The following is a 20,391-nucleotide window of genomic DNA, read 5'->3' on the forward strand; positions in this document are numbered from 1 at the left end:
ACCACTGACTTGGAAAACCTCCTCCGAGGGTAGCCGCCGAATTTTCTTACTTCTTCACGTAGAGCTCGGGCCAGGGTGCATCTCACAAGTGCATGGTGGTCATCCTCTCTCTCCCGCCCACGAGATAGTGCAAATAGGATCCGTCGAAGGTATGCGCCGATGCAAACCAAGTGCGCACCGCCAAGGTTGACGTAGCAGCTTTCCAAGCGAAAACCCGAATTTTTTGGGGAACTTCCGCCTTCCAAACCAAGTCCCGGATCATCGCGATCTCCACTAGCTTCGGAGCTCGACCGACCTTGCGCCGAGCATCGATGGTTGGCTGCAGCCCAAGTCGGTATGCAGACCGAACGCTGAAAATACCATTGCTCTCTGCGCTCCAAGCAACAAAATCCTCGCTTGCTCTAACCGGGAGTTTTATCGATAAGATAGCCTCAGCATCCCTTGCAGCACAGCAGCCGCGGACTTCATTAACATCCCAAGTATTTGTGTTTGCATCAATAAGTTCAGAAACCCATTTCTTCCTGGAATTGTTCCGTCTACCCTCCACTTTCATCGCGCCAATCCTAGGTAACCAGTTATCACGGAATATTTTAACTTTCGATCCCGAACCAATTCTCCAGATGACGCCTCGTTTCAGAAGCTCAAGACCATGGACAACCCCCTGCCAAGACTGCGACTGATTTTGAATGAACGCTCGTGTCCGGGAGATCACCCGAGGGAAAATAACGTGCTTTCAATAATCGAGCACATAAACTGTCCGGGTGCTGGATAATGCGCCACGCCTGCCTAGCAAGTAGTGCTTGGTTAAAGACACGGAGGTCCCTAAACCCCGCCCCGCCTTGAGCTTTGGGTCTGGCCATACGCTCCCGGGACATCCAATGCATTCTTCTTCTCGTTCTCCTCATCACCCCACCAGAAATTCCGGATAATATGCGATAACTCCTCAATTAGACCCGAAGGGAATTTGAAAACTCCCATAGCATATGTTGAAATAGATTGAAGGACAGACTTTATGAGAATCTCTTTTGCACCCGAGGACATATATTTCTCTGACCAATCACTAGCATGCTTCTGGAACTTCTCTTTAGTTGGCTTGAATTTGCCTTTCTTCATTCTCCCCTCAGGAACCGGGAGACCCAGGTATTTTTCCTCAAAGCAACTAGTCTCGTATTTAAGAATTCTTTTCAATTCATCCTGAACCTCATCAGAGCATTGGTCACCATACATTATAGAGCATTTACCAAGGCTAACCAGCTGTCCTGTGCTCTGCTCATATTTGTCCAAGATAGATTTAACCACCAATCCTTGCTCAATCGAGCCTTCAAAGAAGAGGAGGCTGTCGTCCGCAAAAAGAAGGTGAGATATGCCTCGACGGCATATGTGGAACTCATGAAGCGAGTTATTCTCAATTTCTTTCCTTATCAAACAGGACAAACCATCAGCAACAAAAAGGAAGAGATATGGAGAAAGGGGATCACCTTGGCGAATACCGCGAGAAGGAGAAAAGGGGTCCAACATATGACCGTTAAAGCGAATCGAGTATCGAACAGTGGTAACACACGCCATCACCCACTGTATCCATTGTCTGTGAAAGCCCAACTTCGCTAAAACCCCTTCAAGAAATCTCCAATCCACGCGATCATACGCTTTGGCCATATCCAATTTATACGCACAAAACTTCCTTCTGGAAACCGAGCCGGTCTGAATAGTATGAATACACTCAAAGGCCATCAGAGCATTATCTGTTATCAGACGCCCAGGGATAAACGCACTCTGTGTTGGTGATATAATATCATGTAGGACAGGACGGAGCCGATTTACCAGACATTTAGAAACAACCTTAAAAATAACATTGCAGAGGCTTATAGGTCTGAAATCTTTAAGTTCCTCTGGGTCACTTTTCTTTGGAATAAGGACAATTGCCGTGTCATTGACTCCCTCCGGCATCACGCCATCTGTGAAGAAGCGCTGAACAGCCCTGATCACTTCATCACGTAGAAGGGCCCAATTCCGTTGCAAAAACCGAGCCGGGAAGCCATCCGGGCCAGGTGCCTTGAGAGGACCAATTTGGAAGAGGGCATCGCTGATTTCTTTCTCAGTGAAAGGGGCGCACAGCCTAGTATTTGTCTCCTCATCAATACGTTGGTCCAGAAGATCAGTGATGATTTCAGGATTAATGTTTTCATCCCTAGTATAAAGGTTCTGGAAAAAATCCATAGCCAAGTCCTCCATTTCAAAAATCGTAATGAGACATTAATGACATAAATTATTGTAACACAATCATTTAGAAAATATAAACCTATTTTATTTGATAATAATTAGAACCCACGGGCATACCAAATTGTCATCTGAATGGCAAAGCTTTACATTTTATAAAAAAATCTAATTTTATCAATTAGGACTTTTGATTATCTCTCGTTCGTTGCGTAACTCGCTCTTGACGATTTTTACCATCGGGAAATATGTTTTAATTGTTATCATCGCACCGGTAAAAACAAAGCCAATTCATTGAGCCGACAAAACCGTTGGAGGAAACATGACGTTCCTTTCAAATATCAAGAAATCTCTGAAGCCACTAATTCTCCACGTATGAATAACAAATAGCAATGTTATCTTGTATGTAATAAGCTTCGAGATAAATCTATGTAATTCAAGCAATCTTATTCACGTTGAACCTAGAAAATGAGTCTATATTTCTTATACCTAATTCTTTTTTTGGTTTGAAGTCGGTTTTACGCATTGTTCATTAAATAAGCATAACTTTCTTATACCTAATTCTTATTTTCGGTTTGAAGCTGGTTTTACACAGTGTTTATTAAAATAAACATAATTTTTTCATACGAAGTTCTTTTTAATGTATGACCACTTAAATCCACGTGCATCTAAATGTAGTCATCAAAAATCACGGAAGGGCGCCCTACCTTGCCGTAAGGGGAGCTTCGCCGTCACATATGGAGGCCGTCGGTCGCTAGCTTGGTCCGATCGAGCACCCAGATCTCATGCATGATGGGTGTTGACTCTTTAATGAGTGAGATCTACATTTGTACGGATATCGGGATATGATTGGTACAGTGTGTCCTTTTTGTTACGGGTTACTGTAGCTTTCATGTGCACAATGGGTACGCGGCCATGCCTACACTACACTGCTATTATAAGTTGCACAGACATTAATTCATTTTGGTTTACATATATCTTGCTTCCATCCGAGGGAGAGACGCGCACACCCCCTCCTCCTCCCAACCCTAGCCTACCGCACCCCTCCTCCCAACCCTAGCCTACCGCACCCCTCCTCCCAACCCTCCCGCCGCCGCCGCCGCCGGCAGCGCTGCCGGGGCAAAGATCTCGGGGCGTGGCGGCGGCGGGGGCCTCCCCTCATGGCGCGTCGGGAACGGCGGCCAATGGAGCCTCTCGCGCGGCGGCGGCCCTTCCGCCTCCCGGGGCGGCGACGGCCGGATGAGGATGTAGGGGCGGCGGCGGCCCTCCCGGGGTCGATCCAGCTGCGGGCTGCGGCCTCCCCGCCTCCCATCGGCGGCATGCCGACGGTGGTGGCTGGTGGAGGCGGGCGCCTTTCCCTCCGCCTCTCGCCGGTGAGGGGTGATGATCTTGGGCTTCTCCCGCGGTACGAGGACGCCCGGGGCAGCAGCCTTGGGTTCGACGGTGGAGGTGACCCTCTTCTTCGCCGGAGAGGATCGGCTGCGGTTGGTGGTGGTGGATCTATTGATCTATCACCGCGTTCCGGCGGCGAGATGGAGGGGCTTGGAAGCCGGCGATGGTGTCGCCGGTGGAGGGTTGGAGTGGCCAGCCCAGGGTGGTCGCCGACGTGGGGGTCCGACCTGAATAAAGACGGCGATCCTAGGGCCTCTCTTGCGTGAAGAGGAGGACCTACCGAAGGCCTGGACTCGTGATCTGGCCGGAGTGTTGAGTTCCGGAAGGCTCCGCCGGCGAATGTAACAGTGCTTTTGCCTGGAGTTTGCTGGATCGGTGGTATTCGGTCGTGCGCACCCATGCTTTTATTCCGACCGATTGGTTCTGGAGGGAGCGGCGCGAAGCTCTTTTTCTATGTTGACATCAAGTGACTATGGATCCATGATGAAAGTCGGAAGAAGAGAATTTCATGAAGGCTGGAGGGGAGGACTAGCTAAGGGAGGTTCAAGTCTCCGTGTTGTTGAGGGACTTGCTTGGTGTTCCGGGTTTCACAGCAGCGGCATGAAAGTGGGGGCGACAACACAGGTGAAGTTCAGAGTCCTACCTTTCAGGGTGAAAACCCAAGGTCTGGCCTTAACTGGTTGTGCCTGGCAATGATCTTGTTGGAGGCATTGTTTTGAGAGCGAGGACTATCTTCAGGGTGAAAACCTAAGATCTTTGATCGGGCGATGACGGTGTTAGAGCATTGTTCCCTTCTTGGAGGCGTCGTTTTTGGAGAGTCTGTTTTTCAGGTGTTGTCTTGGCGGTGGATGTATTATTGTTGTTAGGCCCGAGATACTGTAGCGGGACTTTTGTTTCTTAGTTTTCTTTTCGTTTTTTGGCTGTGTGCATCCGTAGTGCCATTAGGGTGGTGCGTTGTTGCAGAAGCTGGGTGTAATTGGTATCTTTTGATATTAATATATTCCCTTTATCGAAAAAAAATCTTGCTTCCATCCTTTCCAATCCAAACATGAATCGTATGTGCATACACACCACTAAAGCGTAGTAGGGATTGCATACCGTTAAGAGCATATCCACTCGTTTGAGCTCTCCGGGGCCAAATTTCAGTCCGGATGAACCTAATCCGGATGAATATTTGCACTAGGGAGGAGGGTTTTCTCAGCCGAGCCTCGCCCAAGCCTTCACTGACATGCGGGTCAGAGCGCGGAATTTGCTCCATCCAGAGCCCCCGGCAGCACCCCGGGAAACCGAGGATGGCGGGCCCAGGATTTCAAGGGTGTGTATTCAGAATTTGACAGGGTAATTTTTTTTAGAGTCTAAAGCCTAGTTTTTGGCATGTGCTACTATGATTTATGGCTCCGTTTTTATAAACTAGCTACTCACTTCAATACCTGTAATCTGTTGATGCTCACATTAACCAAAATGGTTGTTAATATGTTGCACCTACGGCCAGTTCATATTTAACTTTGCTAGCCATAACGTACTAATCAAGTTGTTAGTTTTTCATGGCACTTTATTCCATATTTTGTTTGCGCAAAAATCACTCGTCCGTATAAACCCAGCTGCACTGTACTTCCTAGAGGCGGCTAGTTTTTTCGTTTGAAAAGACAACTATCAGCTAGCATCCTATAGTTCTACCGTATAATATACATAAGATATGTAAACAATTTGAGCATAGTATCACAGATTCATAGAACATCATGACATGAACTTGGGGACGAGGAGGCATGTAGACGACGAACCTGGTTCTAGTCGATGGTGATCGATTGGCAAGGCGACGGAAGGTCTCGCGGTTGAAGAAAGCAACAGCAAAAGAGGTGTTGCGGCGGCTATGCTGGGCTTGGTGACGGCGAGACGGGGAGCCGGGGAGGCCGGGATTCCTTCACCACCGTTTCGCTCGACACCGTCGTTGAGGCCTCTAGGGTTTAGCTGATAAACGGCTCGTTGGGGATCGGGGAATCAGGGACGATCTGCCAACTGCTATCAGGAGAAGCCAGTTACACGAACGACCTGGAGTCTGGCGCTTGGCGTCCGCGCGTGGGCAGCGCTGGGCCTGGAATCGATCTGGGCCGGAGCTAGTTAGGCCACGCGAGAGGTTCGCTCGCTTCTGTTTTGAACACAAGTCGGAATATTGTGCTGTGTCTCTTATTTTTGTTTTTTCCCATACATATATACCTCCTATACACTATATATATGTAGTTTTTTGTCAAAAAATTTGGGTATGCATTTGAATACCCTTGAATTGAAGTGGGCCCGCCCATGACTCGCATGTCAGTCCTTTTTAAGGCAAGCAGTCGCAAGGCCACTGCCATTTCTATTGTCACTTCCAGCCCACCTTGCTTCCGAGAGCACCGACAATGGAAGCCTTCTCTCCCACCATCGGCATGGACAAGTTTTAGCTAGACTAGCATGAGGTCACCGAGTTTGCCAGCGGAAGCATTTGGCACGTTTTTTTTTATATTCATGTACAATTCCTCTTGTTTCTCCATTTAGTTAATAATTTTTTCCATCTTAGAATAAAAAACGTAAAGAATATATGCATCACGCCGTTCAGTTTGCCCATGATCCAAACGGTGAACGAGAAAGACATGTCTAATCTTTTAGACTAGTCATAGTGGGAAATTATATAGAGTAGCAACATGTGCATGTTACTATTCTATGTTACTACCTTTATAGTGGTTAGTAACATCAAAGTATTATCATAGATGTCTTCATTAATTAGCTTGTAGATTCATTGTATCTTGGAAAATGTGATGTTACAGTAACTAGCTATGTTACTCTATCCTCCTCTCTCCTCATTAACTCACTGCCACATAAGCAAATTTGTTGAGTTGGACACTTAGTTACTAGTGAAGTTACTCCCACTATGAATAGTTTTATCCACTGGCTGATCTAAACAAACTAAAACAAACATATGTTGTGTCCGAAATGGGTTGGACAGCTCGAGAGGCCTCGGAGAAGTTAATGTGCTTAATTTGTACAGACCATGTCTTAAAAGCTCAAGTTCCCGTGGTCTACCATGCAGTGCAGGAATTCGTTGCCTACGTCGTGGATAGGATTTAGCATCGCACTCCAGCTTGCTCTGGACGATTCGACGTCCACCTGATCGGTATGTTATCGTCACTTGTGGAAACAGAGGATAGTGTGACAAATTATTGGTGTCTGAATCAATCATTCATGCATTCATGACCATGTGGCTCTCCACAAATCGTGGATGGGCGCGACGATTATTGGTCCCTCGCCGACGAGGAGATAGCGTTGTTGCACGGAGTGCGTTTAGTCGTTCCATTTGTTTTCTCGTCACTGTGATTCTGCGTGCAGCGTGCAGCTTACCGCACTTGGTGTTTTGGCGGGAAAATAACAAAGCTTGGGCCCGCTGGACCGTGGGCACTGGCCGTTGTTTTTTCCACGGCCGAAAGCACGGCCAGCCCAGGCGGTTCCGCTGAGCCACATGGGCTTCTTCCGGGCCTAGGATGCAAGAGCCAGTTTGTCGGTGTGGTGGGCTTACATTTTTGTGCACTGCCGGTGAAAGCTTAGGGCCCGTGGCTTCTTTTGGTCCATAGTGGAAGTAGGCCGCCCCACCTGTCACAGGGCCTCCAGCGTGCATGCGTGCGAGAGGTGCAGCTGCAGGGACGACGACGCAGAAGAATCTCATCCGAGATCTCTCGGCTTCCGGTCGATGATTCATTGATTCAGGCGTTGAAAGCGCCCGTCCCGTCCCCTGCACTGCTGCCTTCGACCTAGCTTCAGTACATGTCTGGTTGGTCTGATGGTCTCTGTCCTATGCAAATGTTAAACCGAGGAGCCAGTATCACGGCAGCTAAAGGGGCCAATCCTCTTGTGGCTGACTGGCTGCACCGTGGATTCTTGCAAGCCTGCAAAAGAAACTTAAACTAGCACCCGAGGTAGGCTGTGCCATTGGAGGACGCAGCGCAGGATAAGGTTGTTGGAAATGGCATGGCAACAGGCGAGAGATAATGTAACATACTGCTGCCGTTGTTGGCCACTTACCGAGCAGACACCACCGTCCACCGGCACAGCAGCTTTAATCTCGTTTCGATCAAGCTTACGAAGCAATGATTAAATGCCCGTATAAGCCAGTAGCTTGAGAGTTGAGACTGCTTCAGTCGAGTAATTTGACTGTATGAACAGCACAATTAACCTGCATTTCATGCTGTGATCATTCTCTGTCAGGACCCAATGTGCCCACTTTGTCTCTGCTTTCCCTCGCATCCTATTTCAGACCGAACGCACCCGAGTTGCCCCGTCCACCCACTGGGATATGATCACTTTTTTCAAGGGACAAACTGTGCAGCCGCAGGTCGCGTCCCGTCCCATCCATTGGCCCGTTGCTCTAACTTGCACTTTTGCATCTTTGCGTGCTCATTAGCATTGCTAATACCTTTTGACAGTTTTATAGAGTAGAGATAAAACAAGGACTCAAGAGTTGGCACGCAACAGGACTCATTCTCTGTCAAAACAAACCTGTATCTTCGTTTTATGCGGGCAACGCCATGTCCATTCCTAGCTTAACGGCAAGCCTTCATCTGTTTACCTGTATATAGCAAGATTTGGAGTTCACGCAACTCAAAATCACTGGTTACCTCGCAGCTTACGGCACCGATGACGATGGATACCTTCTGCAACCAGGACTGCATGTTGGCTAAATCAAAGCGCAGAAAACGATATCTGCAGGTTAGATAAAAGTTGTGTTAATTAAGTGCAAAACATGTGCACCAGCCACCAGGTAGTACTTCTCTTTAATCTTGCAATTGTCTTTCGATTGCCTTTCTTTTTCTGAAACGAACTGATGAACAACCGTTTTAGGTTGGATGACCAATTGTTCAATGAGAAGCTCACACACACGAACATGTTACAAAGTTAAATGGGCCGGAAAGCAAATAGGGATTCAGCAAAGAGGAATCCCTTTGCCCGGCTACAAATTAGTGGCTGATGCAGCGGCGGCGGCAGGTTTGCATCCAGGGAGGTTGCTTCTATCTGCTCTGCACTATACTCGAACGCCACTGGCAACGCGCGCGCGCACTGCCCCCTGACTTGGCCTAAACCCAACCTAACAAATGGGAAATATCGATTGGTCCTGCAATCGCTTAGAAGAGGACTCTGCCATAATAATGCATTTTTTTTCTTTTTGCTCGTTGCTTTGCCTGATTGGGGAATGCACATTGCAGATAGCCTTTTCCTTTATTCCTTATACCGTAAAGAGATCAGATAACCCACCAAGAATAGGCCATGTCTTGTCATTAGATATTGTTCACGTTATGTTTCGTTGGTGGAGCCTGTAGCCATACTATAAAAGTTGGTCTCGCTACAGGTCTCGCTGCAATTGGTGTCTTGTTTTGAAATGCACGAGATTTATGAGAGCAACAACTTTAGCATGCGCCCAAAAATTTAGGCCTTCAAAAATGTCATGCACACTCTTCTTACAGTTCCGGGTTGTTTATACGGACTCTAAAACTGTGTGCAGAGTTAGATGCCCTAAACTAGGCCTCTATATAACTGTACCCGTTAGGGTTTCTGTTCTCCGGCCCGCTGGCGACCCAGCGGCGAGTCCCTGTGAATCCGATCTCCGATTGCAAGGTTCGTCTCTCCGGCTAGATCCCGTGAAGTAATCCGTCCCTAACTCTTCCTTTTGGGCTGCCTTGTTTAAAACGAGCTTGGCGAGTCTCGACTGGTGTTGTTTCGCGTTGGAAGCTAGGGTTTCTGGTTTGATCGAGCATGTCGGCGACAAAGTTAACCGAGAGTATTGGCTCTGATCGTGTTGGGCGGAGAGAAGGCATGGCCTCTGATAACTCTCCCGTGGAGATGGGTGCAGAGGCCTCGGCTAGTGCGGAGTCGAGGAAGGAGGTGGGGATCGACGCCATGTTCGACCATCTGGCCATTGATGAATTGGAATTTGACGACTTCGTCATTGAGGAAGACAAGGCTACCATCGAAGCATATACCAGGTGGATGGCCGTGGCTAGGGTCCTCTGTTGGAAGAAGTTCAGCCATGAGGCGTTGTTCCGGCAGATGCAGATTGCATGGAATCCGGCGTGTGAGATCAACATGCGGCCGGTGGGATAAAATAGATTCGTAATCCAGTGCTTCTGCCTTGGTGACTGGGAGAAAGTAATGGAGCGAGGACCTTGGCTGTTTAGAGATTGGCTTCTGATCATTGCTGCATATGATGGATTTTCTGACCCGGAGTCGGTGGAGCTGAACTTCTCATTGATGTGGATACATGTGCATAAAGTTCCAGAAAGGTTTAGGAAGGAAGAAGTGTTGAACCCGCTTATCACCCGTAACTGTGGGAAGATTGTTACCTTGGAGATGATACCGTCAGGTAGCTTCCGTGGCGATTTTCTGAGGGCTCGCGTACACCATGATGTTCGGAAGCCGCTAGCTCGTTTCGTTCCCCTTGTGAGAGGAGGGAAGAGGTTTATTTATGTTGTTAAATATGAAAAGCTTGGATTGATTTGCTATGCATGTGGCCTCATTGGCCATGATCATAAGGACTGCGGTATTGGGGTTTATGAAGAGAAGGAGCTAAAATATGGAGAATGGATATATGTTAATCCACCATTCTCCCGGCAGCGGGGATCAAGTGTGCTAAGAGGAGGCCTGAGAGGTCGACGGGCAGGTCCTGGTAATGGTAATGGAGGGCGTACTGGTGTCCTGGAAGCCTTTGGGCGTGGCCGTGGTGGTGGTACTGTTGGGGGTGGACGAGGTACTTACGTCGACTGGCATGATCACCCGGAACGCAACACAAAGAACAATGACAAGGATGATAAAGAACTGATGGACACTGCCACGAGCCCAGCCAAACCTGGCGATGTTAATATGTCTGAAGGTAAAAAAAGCGCGAAAAAGAGGCGTGCGGGAAGAGAATAATGCACTTGCTTTGGTTGCTCCTAATAACAATACAGAGCAGGGCAAGGAATAGGCTGGTGCAAAGGAAACTAAGAGGCATAAGAGAGATGATGGTACCTCATATTCTGGATCGGCGGCGTCCCTTGAGGACGACCGCCAGACCCAATGAATTGCCTAAGACTGAATTGTCATGGTGCCGGGAATGCTGCGACAATTCATGAGGTTGATGTCTTGGTTAAGACATATATTCCCAAAAATTGTTTTTCTTTGTGAAACTCGTCAAAAAAGTGAACGAATGGCAAGGTATAAAGGAAGGCTAGGACTAAGGGGCTTCACTGGTTTCGACAGTGATGGCATGAGTGGTGGTTTAGCCATGTACTGGCATGAAAGTTTGCAAGTTGAGGTGAAGGATATTAATGCACGTTTTATTGATGTTCTTATGCGGGAATCTGTATCTTCCCCGCAGTGGCATGCCACCTTTGTCTATGGTGAACCTCGTACGGACCAGCGTCATCTCATGTGGGACGCCATGTGTGACTTGAAAGCATCGTCGGCCCTCCCATGGTTTGCATTCGGTGACTTCAATGAAGCCCTCTGGCAGTATGACATCTCTCGGCCTCACCAAGACCGGAGGGATAGATGGCAGGGTTCAGGGATGCTTTGATGGTGTGCGAGTTGAAGGATCTGGGGTTCCAGGGCCTACCCTTCACATATGATAATAGGAGACGGGGGAATGCAAATGTTAAGGTCCGTCTGGACCGTGCTGTCGCGGATGATCGGTGGCGGGATCTTTTCTCAGATGCGACAGTAGTCTTACTCCATGCTCTGATCATTGCCCGCTCTTGATCAAGCTAGTGCGGGAGTCTCATATTGGGCAAGCTAGGAAGTACAAGCGATATGAAAATCATGTGGGAAAGGGAAAATGCTTTACCTGAGATTATCTCCAACGCATGGGTGGATGCTGGGACAAAGTCAGACCTGGGCGATATCAATAGTGCACTGCAGAAGGTTATGGATGTGTTGCATGCCTGGGGTGGAAGGAAATTCGGTAATGTGACACGGGAACTATCCCGGATGAGATGCAGGCTAGCTGTGTTGTATGAGGAGGATGCACCTGCTAAGGAAATCCGAGTAGCACTGGATGCAATGAATGAGCTACTATATAGGGAGGAGATGTTGTGGCTTCAACGCTCTCGTATCTCGTGGCTTAAGGAGGGCGACCGCAACACCAAATATTTTCATCGGAAGGCGGTGTGGCGTGCACGTAAAAACAAAACAAAATCTCTCAAGGACAAGGATGGAGTGGTACAGGATGTCCCTAGTGAGATGGAGAGGATGGCAACATCCTACTTCCGGCCAGTCTATACCCGTGATCCTTCTATAGTGCCAACCCATGTGGTCAATATATTCCAGGAGGTTTTAATAGATGAGGTAAATGATAATCTATGTCGGCCTTTTACGGAGGAAGAGATCTCTGATGCGTTGTTTCTGATTGGGCCACTCAAGGATCCCGGCCCGGATGGATTTCCAGCATGCTTCTACCAGAGGAATTGGGGAGTTCTTAAACAAGAAATTATACATGATGTCATAAAGTTCTTTGACGCAGGTGTGCTGCCTGATGGCATTAATGATACATCTATAGGGCTGATTCCAAAGGTTGAAAATCCTGAGTCACTAAAGGAGTTTAGGCTAATAAACCTCTGCAATGTTCTATACAAGATCATATCTAAATGTCTTGTGAATCGTCTTCGACCTGTCCTTGGTGATATAGTGTCTGAAAACCAAAGTGCCTTTGTGCCGGGGAGGCTCATAACGGATAATGCTCTTCTGGCCTTTGAGTACCTTCATTATATGGAGCATGGCACCACAGCACAAAACCCTTATTGTGCATGCATACAAGCTGGACCTGTCGAAGGCTTATGATCGCGTTGATTGGGTGTTTCTGGAGGAAGTGATGCATAAGATGGGCTTTTCTCACGTGTAGATACAGTGGATTATGAGGTGTGTTACCATGGTGAGGTACTCCGTAAAATTCAATGGAGCCCTATTGGAAGCATTTTCCCCCACAAGAGGACTCAGGCAAGGTGACCCTTTATCGCTGTTTCTTTTTCTCTTTGTTGCTGATGGACTTTCTGCCCTGTTGCAATCAGAGATTAGTGCTCGAGGTATCTCTCCAATCAAGATATGCAGGCGGGCGCCGGGCATCTCCCACTTAATTTTCGCCAATGACAAACTCTTGTTTTTCAAGGCAGTGTGTGGCCAAGCGGAGAGAGTAAAACATGTTATTGATACATTTGCAGATGCGACGGGTCAATTGACCAATGAGTCAAAATTCTCAATATTATTTAGTCCTTTGTGTAGTGATGAGGCGAAGAGGGGTATAAATAGTATCCTCAATGTTCAGAAAGATAACTTCGAAGATAAATACCTTGGGCTACCCACGCCAGAAGGTAGGATGAATAGGGGCAAATTCGATAGCCTCCAAGCGGACATATCCAAAAGGATCATGCAATGGAATGACCTGTCCCAGGGAGGCAAGGAAATTATGATCAAAGCTGTTGCCCAGGCACTGCCGACATATATTATGGGGATCTTCAAGTTACCCATGTTAGTTTGTGATGACCTTTCTAAGCTGATCCAAATTTCTGGTGGGGTGCGGAGAGAGGTAAAAGAAAGACACAATGGGTGAGCTGGGATGTTCTGTGCCGCTCCAAGCCTCACGGTGGCATGGGGTTTAGAGACATGCGCCTCTTCAATCAAGCATTGCTGGCTAGACAAGCATGGAGACTAATTAGCATACCAAATAGCCTTTGTGCTAGGGTCCTCCGTGCTAAGTACTATCACTTAATACAAGTTACTTTCCCCGCAAAAAAAACTAGGCCTCTATATTTCAACTGTCTTCATTTTTTATTTCGGAAATAAATTTGAAATGTTTTAAATATGTTCAAATTTTCATATGAATACTACTTCATTATATGGTCAATCATTTAGATAGGTTCTACCTTATATCCACCTCGCAACATTGCAAATATTTTTGGCAATTAGCTAAACAGGGTTGACTCTAGGTATAAAACACTTATCAGGGTGGGCACGATTGTTGTCTTATGGTCGCTTTGGCTATGTCGAAATGATAAGTTTTTTAATGAAAAAATTCTTCTCTGATGCAGGTTGTTTACCTCGCTACGACTTTGCTTCGTTCATGTTTGTCGCTCCAACATTTGGAGGATCGTGACCTCTTTACGTACACGATTAGAGAACACGGCAAAGGAGTTTATTTCCCAACATGGGTGGCTGCATAACAGGCGTATTGAGGCCAATGAAGCTTAGCTGGGATCGTCTCATGCTTTTTTTTATTTCATCTATGAGTGCTTTGTTGAACACTTTTTTTTATGAACGGCTGTGTGCATCTTAGTTACGCAGATGCTAGGTGTAATGCTTAAAAAATTTGAGCAATAAAGCACCCTTTATCGAAAAATGAATACTACTTCATGCAATTTCAAAAAAAAAAACTACTTTATGCATCCAGATAACCCTGAAATTATGATTAAAATAGAGACTAGGATAACAATCGAAACGAATGCACATAGTAGAAAAATTTCCTTCTTGGCGGCATATCTTTGATCTTCATCATCTTTATCCTAGTTGGCCTTCATCTTGTGTTGACGGATGATATCAGCCAAATATAGCTCCATTTGCATCTTTTCTTCTTCAATTGTCTTGTTTCTTCCTTGACCTTCTTCATTGCTTTGTTCATCTTCGAGGGTGCTAGCTCTAGCATCTCATCGGCCATCATTTGTGCTTCATCCGATTTCGTCTTCTCATTGATTGTGAAATACAAATCTTCCAAAATAAGCATTTTTTTATTCAATGCTTCCACTTGGCTTTAATACCTCAATTACCACATTTACGAGACGATTCCTTCAAACAAAAGTCAAATCAAGTCAACATAATTTTGCCAAAAATCCAAAAGCAAACATACCCTAAAACATTGTACATTGTCAGAATCAGAGGTTCGGAGTTGTGACCGGCCTTGTTACCAGTTGCATGAAGATCCATGTCGCTTCCATTAGGTCGATGGGATTGATCTTGGTGATGTGCTCCGACCTTTTCCGGTCATCTGTACTACCTTCTCGATGAGATATCTTGGGTTGCCCCTATCCCTCGCAAGACTAAGGAGGATCCATCTTCAATATCTCGAAGACAAAGTGGCTGCCAAGCTTATCCCTTGGTCTGGAAAACACACTACTATGGCTGGCTGAAATTGTCAAAGTGGTGCTCACAAAAGTTGTCATCTACTCCATCATCATTCTTGAAATTCCAGTGGATGTGCTGCTCAAGATTGATAGTATACAACAGGCATATGTTTGGTAGACTTGTAAAAAAGTTTCCAGAGGCAAGTGCAAAGTGAATTGGGACCTTTTTGCAAGCCAAAAGACTTGTAAAGCGTTAAGTAATGTAATGACTCGAGAGTAGTCTTGACGTTTTGTGTGTGTCTTAGCTTTTGTCATTGACGGTTCTCGTAACACTCTAAAACCTTCTTCTCTATCAATGAAACTTCATTTTTTTGCCTTTTAAAAAAGTCTTCATGCTGCCCGTGATCCTCTTGGTCATTCTACGCCCACTATTGCTGAAAACTGGAGCTCAGCATAGAAAAAAACAAGAGTTCATCGTGTGCACACCGAGGACATTGACCTAGCCGGATCATTTCGTGCGGCTGCTCCCGGTTATCCCACCTAGAACAGAGGTCGCTTTCCTGTCGGTACCAAACTACGGACCAGTCTATGGTCAAGGACACGTACAGACCATGCATGGTCCGCTGCTAACGGGGAGATGTTGCAGATTCAGAATCAATACCGATCATGGACTCACGGTGCTACTAAAGCATCAAATATTGATGGGCAAAAACCTCAATTTGATCATCTGACAGATCCTAAATAGCTACAGAAACACTTATTTTTGTAAACAAACACACAACCTCTACCTACAATCTTGCATAGATACTCTGGTTTCTAACTGAACTGGGAACCGAGCTTACTGACGGTCAGACAAACATCACAAACCAGAACTATCACATCCGGTGAAAATGTCAACTCACCACCAATTATCGCCGCGCATCGGCCGGACTCACTCGTCAGCAATATCTCGAGAGGATTCATGTCACTTTCACTTAAAATTTTCTCCTGGCCAATCACCACCCATCACATGGCCAGGCCAACCTTTCCTTCTCAATAGTTCCTACCCCCAGTATAAATAGCCAACAGTCTAGCTCACAGTCTCGTTCCACAGACGTACACACCACACTCTCCCACTCAGCAACACGGACACGAACACCTCCTGCTGCCGCGACGCAAAACGATGAAGCTGGACGCTGCGCCAAGGCAGAGGAGCCAAGAAGCAGAGCAGAAGCAGGGCATCGTCGCCATTGAGGTTGAGCTACGGAAGAACCACCCCAGAGAGCTCACCTGCTCCGTGGGCTGCGAGGAGGAGTCGCCGCTGGTGCCGCCGCTCAACTTCGCCATGGTCGACGACGGCATCTTCCGCTCGGGGTTTCCCGGCGCCGCCAACTTCCGGTTCCTAGGATCCCTCAACCTGCGCTCCATCGTGTGAGTCGCCTGCTAAAATTTGCCTGCGACAGACAGGTACTACCAAAATTCTCATCAGTTCTTAACGGTGGCGACGCTTGGTTCATCAGGTACCTGTGCCCGGAGCCGTACCCGGAGGAGAACGCGCGGTTCCTCGGGCGCAGCGGGATCAAGCTCCACCAGTTCGGAATCCAAGGGCGCAAGGTATGTACTAAATCCAGTGATCGAATGACTCTGTGGTTTTTCATTGACGCGGATGGCAAAACGATCTTCGCATCGAACTGCCTTCCTTTTTTCTTTGCCTGGTGGCATACGTGTGGCAGTAAATAATCCATGGATCAAAGCAGCTAGTGGCATGATCACCGGGTTAGTTACAGTGGATGCATAGGCTGCTTTCGGTAGAGATGCCTGCTGAAATAAATCTACAACCAGTCTCTTTCGCCTCAGTTATCAATTTTGCTAACAGTAGTAGTTATATGTATAGGTAGCCCACTATTTTGCATGTGTGTATAGGACATAACGGCGTTTTTTTGTTTCTAATTTTCTAGCCTTTCTCTAGAGCCACTACGATTGCTTAGCTCGACTTTTTACCTGCCATGCTACCTTCAACATTTGTTATCTGCTGGTGTACCGTAACTAGTAGTAGTATCCACTGCACCAATGACTCAGCAAGAACATATTCCAGTGTTGGCTCTTGTTCTTGAAGCTTTGACCTGCTAGCTAGTGGAATGCTAAAGGTCGTCCACACCGCAAAGTTGTCATGATTAACAATGTATATGATCGAGCTGACTCGCCATTTCCCGCGATCCTGATAACTCGAAAGCTAATGCTCTGTCTGAAGACATATCTGAAACGTGTCCTGTTGATGCAGGAACCCTTCGTCGGCATCCCTGAAGAAACAATCCGAGACGCGCTCAAAGTCATCCTTGGTATGTACTTCACAAATTAAGATATTTACTGAATGACACAAAAGAATCACACCAGAACACTCGAAACTGATCTCTAACACCTGCCCTTGTTTCGATTGAACCAGACGTAAGAAACCACCCGGTGCTCATTCACTGCAAGAGAGGCAAGGTACATAGGCATTGATCATTCTGCAGACATGACATTCCAGATTCTTATTACAAAATTCGACGGTTTCCTCATAATTATCATTATCTTCATGTTTCAGCATCGGACCGGATGCTTGGTGGGGTGTCTGAGGAAACTGCAGCGGTGGCGCCTGTCCTCGGTCTTCGACGAGTACCTGCATTTCGCGGCGGCGAAGGCGAGGAAAACGGATCAGAGGTTCATGGAGCTCTTCGACACGTCGAGCCTGGTGCATCTGTCGGCCTAGCTCACGATGTTAACGAGAGGGAACGGCCGTTTTTGTTCAACTTATCCCGGTCCTGCTGCCACCATGCGCGCGGCTGGAGTCTAGCAACCGGTTTTTGCTCTTGCCTTGTTGGTTGCAAAGATTCAGCAGAGAATAATGTTAGAACCACCATCATCAGAGAGATTGACTCATAGTCGAGATAACCTTTTGTCCTGTGACTCCGTGACCGTGAGAGCTTCGGTTGATTCGTATTTGAACAAACTGAGTTTACACACAAACGGTGCATGCATGAGTGACGAATCTCGCAAGAATCTTCACCGTATAATCATCTAAAATTCCGTTGGAGAAAAAACAAAGCTCGTTTCAGAAAAGAAAAGAAAAACAATTCCAAAGTTCTGGGTTGGGCTGGATAAATATGGGCCATTGCGCCAGCCTTTCTTATCCTAAGCCTCGAGATAAATATGGGCCAGATGGAGGATCTTCACCCAGACGACAGAGATAGGTTGTGACTCGGCCCATCCCGGCCCTGTAAGCCCGTAGCAGGTATCGTAGAGACCACGCGCTGACGCTTTTCTTCCCCAAATCCCTACTTTCTCCGGCAGAAAGCTCCCGAGTCCGCCGCCGCCGCCACCCACCCACCCTCTTCTCCGGAGGATTCAACCCTAGCTTCCGGCGATGGCCCCGAAGCGCGCCGCCAAGAAGGCGGCCCCGCCGCCACCTCCCCCTCCGCCAGCTGAATCCTCTGATGAAGAGACCCAGTCCCGCTCGCGCTCCGAGGATTCGGAGGACGAAGAGGCCATCGCCGAGTCCCCTATCCCCGCCCCCACCCCCGTCCTCAAGACCACGCCTGCGCCGGCGCAGAAGGGCGATGAGTCGGAGTCGTCTGACGAAGAGGAGGAGGATGATGATGAGGAGGAGGAGCCCGCCCCCGCGGCTCCCGCGGTCCCCAAGAACCAGCCTCCGCCGCCGCAAAAGAAAGCGGACTCCGACGCTTCCGGCAGCGAGGAGGAGGATGACGATGAGGAAGAGGAAGAGGAGGAGGAGCCCGCCCCCGCGGCTCCCGCGGTCCCCAAGAACCAGCCTCCGCCGCCGCAAAAGAAAGCGGACGCCGACGCTTCCGGCAGCGACGAGGAGGATGACGATGAGGAAGAGGAAGAGGAAGAGGAGGAGGAGGAGGAGGAGCCCACCCGCGCGGCCCCTCCCTCCGCTCCGAAGAAGCAGCCCCCGCAGCCGCAGAAACAGGAGGACTCCGACACATCCGGCGACGACGAGAAGGAGGAGGCGCCGCCGCCGCCGAAGCCTGCCCCAAAGAAGGCGGCGGAGGCCCCGAAGCCCCCGGCGGCGGCCGAGACCAAGAAGCCAGGCGCCTTCGAGCGCATGTGGTCCACCAACGACGAGGTCCGCATCCTGGAGGCCCTCGCCGCGCACCGCAAGCAGCACGGCGCCCTCCCGCAGCCCGACGCTCTCGTGGACGTCCTCGCCGGGAAGCTGGACAAGCGTGCCTACGGCAGCAAGGAGCTCCAGTCCAAGGTCAAGAGCCTGAGGTTCCGGTACCTCACACTCAGCAAGAGGGGCGAGGTCCCGAGCAAGGAGCACGACCGCCGGGTCCTGGAGCTCTCCAAGCTCGTCTGGACAAGCGACAAGACCTCCCCTGTTGCTGCTGCTGCTGCTGTGGCGAATGTGGCCAGCGGTCATGAGCCCAAGGGGTTCGAGGAGATGTGTGAGCTGTACCCACACCTAGCGGAGGAGGTGAAGGGGCTGGAGGCGGCGCGCCCGGGCATGTGCAAGAGGGAGTTCGGGAAGATGGACGACGACAAGGCGCGCGCCATGGACGAGAAGATCAAGAAGCAGAGGGTGATGCAGATAAAGGTGGAGATGCGCCACGCCGACCTCGTCAAGGAGGTGACCAAGGCTCTGGTCGACCTTGTCGATGCATGAGGAGCTTACCTGAAACCGGCTGATGAGAGCAATGCTGGAACTGCAAGTTGTGGCTGTCTTGGTAGTGCAGAAACGTATTATGCGTGACATTGGCGTATGGTAGAATGGCAAATTTCTCGGTGGTGCAAGGATGTTCTAGAGTTGCAATTGTGTCGATGGAGGTAAGGATGTTTTGTCGTGATGAGAGCATTGCTTGAATTGCAAACTGTGGCATCTTTATGGTGTAAGATTGTTTCTTTATGTGATGAGAATTGCAAATGTTTGGTGGCCTGATGGTGTGCTAATGTTTTTTTGTGATGATAGCATATGCAAGAATTGTGAATTTTCCTGATGGTGTAAGAATGTTCTGAAATTGCAAATTGTGGCGTCTTGATGGCGTAACAATGTTTTCTTGGCTGGAATGTTAAATTGTGGCTTGGGATGGTGTAGCAGTGTTGATGATGTAGGAGTGTGTTTTTGTGTGAGGTTATGAAATGCTGGCTGGATGTGTTTGTTCACTAGAGGTTCTTGTTCTTTAACTGTTGCAGCTTCTTTTAGTGTGTGTTTCTGAATGTGGGTACAGACTGGAGCAATGAGTCTGAAAATGCATTCACGGGTAAAATGTTATGATGACCCAGATCGCCTTAGATCTCCGGCAATCTCATGGCTTGTTTGTCGGTTGTCCTCGCCCCAGGTCACCAGTTCATCAGTGATGGCTGATCAGTGGCTGCTGCTAAATGGTAACGTTCAGTGACTTTGTCTAACAGCAAAACACCATCTGATCATGGTTTCATCGTCCTATCTTCAACTGCTAGACTTGCAAATTCGTGGTGTCTTGATGATGTTTATGTGCGACGACATCATAGAATGTTCTAGAATTGCAAATTGCGGATCATGACGAGAGCGTTGATAGAATGGCAAACTGTGGCATGTTGATGATTGTGTGAAGTTATGAAATGCTCCCTGGATAGGTTTGTTCACTAGCGGCTTCTGAAGTTTACTTTTACAACTTGTTTTTGGCAGCGTAATGATTTTTTTCTCGATGGTTGATGGTTGTTA

At 48.1% G+C, this 20,391-nt stretch overlaps 2 protein-coding genes across 2 annotated transcripts; both read left to right on the forward strand.

Moving 5' to 3' along the window:
- The first annotated feature begins 15,870 nt into the window (after positions 1–15,870).
- Positions 15,871–17,436, forward strand: LOC124688456 (probable tyrosine-protein phosphatase DSP2). The gene is made up of 5 exons (XM_047222134.1): positions 15,871–16,118; positions 16,208–16,301; positions 16,939–17,026; positions 17,131–17,174; positions 17,272–17,436. Exons 1-5 carry the CDS (start codon positions 15,871–15,873, stop codon positions 17,434–17,436), a joined length of 639 nt encoding a protein of 212 aa, XP_047078090.1.
- A 609-nt stretch (positions 17,437–18,045) lies between these two features.
- Positions 18,046–19,500, forward strand: LOC124688455 (nucleolar and coiled-body phosphoprotein 1-like). Its single transcript, XM_047222133.1, has one exon. The coding sequence runs from the start codon at positions 18,091–18,093 to the stop codon at positions 19,351–19,353; it is 1,263 nt and encodes a 420-aa protein (XP_047078089.1). The 5' UTR covers positions 18,046–18,090; the 3' UTR covers positions 19,354–19,500.
- Positions 19,501–20,391: the final 891 nt, after the last annotated feature.

Source organism: Lolium rigidum, chromosome 2 (assembly GCF_022539505.1).
Source record: "Lolium rigidum isolate FL_2022 chromosome 2, APGP_CSIRO_Lrig_0.1, whole genome shotgun sequence".
NCBI lineage: Eukaryota > Viridiplantae > Streptophyta > Magnoliopsida > Poales > Poaceae > Lolium > Lolium rigidum.

Excerpts from the sequence above, each read along its gene's own strand:
- LOC124688455 (XM_047222133.1), top strand. The coding sequence starts at position 18,091 with ATGGCCCCGAAGCGCGCCGCCAAGAAGGCGGCCCCGCCGCCACCTCCC.
- LOC124688456 (XM_047222134.1), top strand. The coding sequence starts at position 15,871 with ATGAAGCTGGACGCTGCGCCAAGGCAGAGGAGCCAAGAAGCAGAGCAG. Across the intron at positions 16,119-16,207 it reads CTCAACCTGCGCTCCATCGT|GTACCTGTGCCCGGAGCCGT; the intron begins GTGAGTCGCCTG and ends TTGGTTCATCAG. Across the intron at positions 17,027-17,130 it reads CGCGCTCAAAGTCATCCTTG|ACGTAAGAAACCACCCGGTG; the intron begins GTATGTACTTCA and ends CGATTGAACCAG.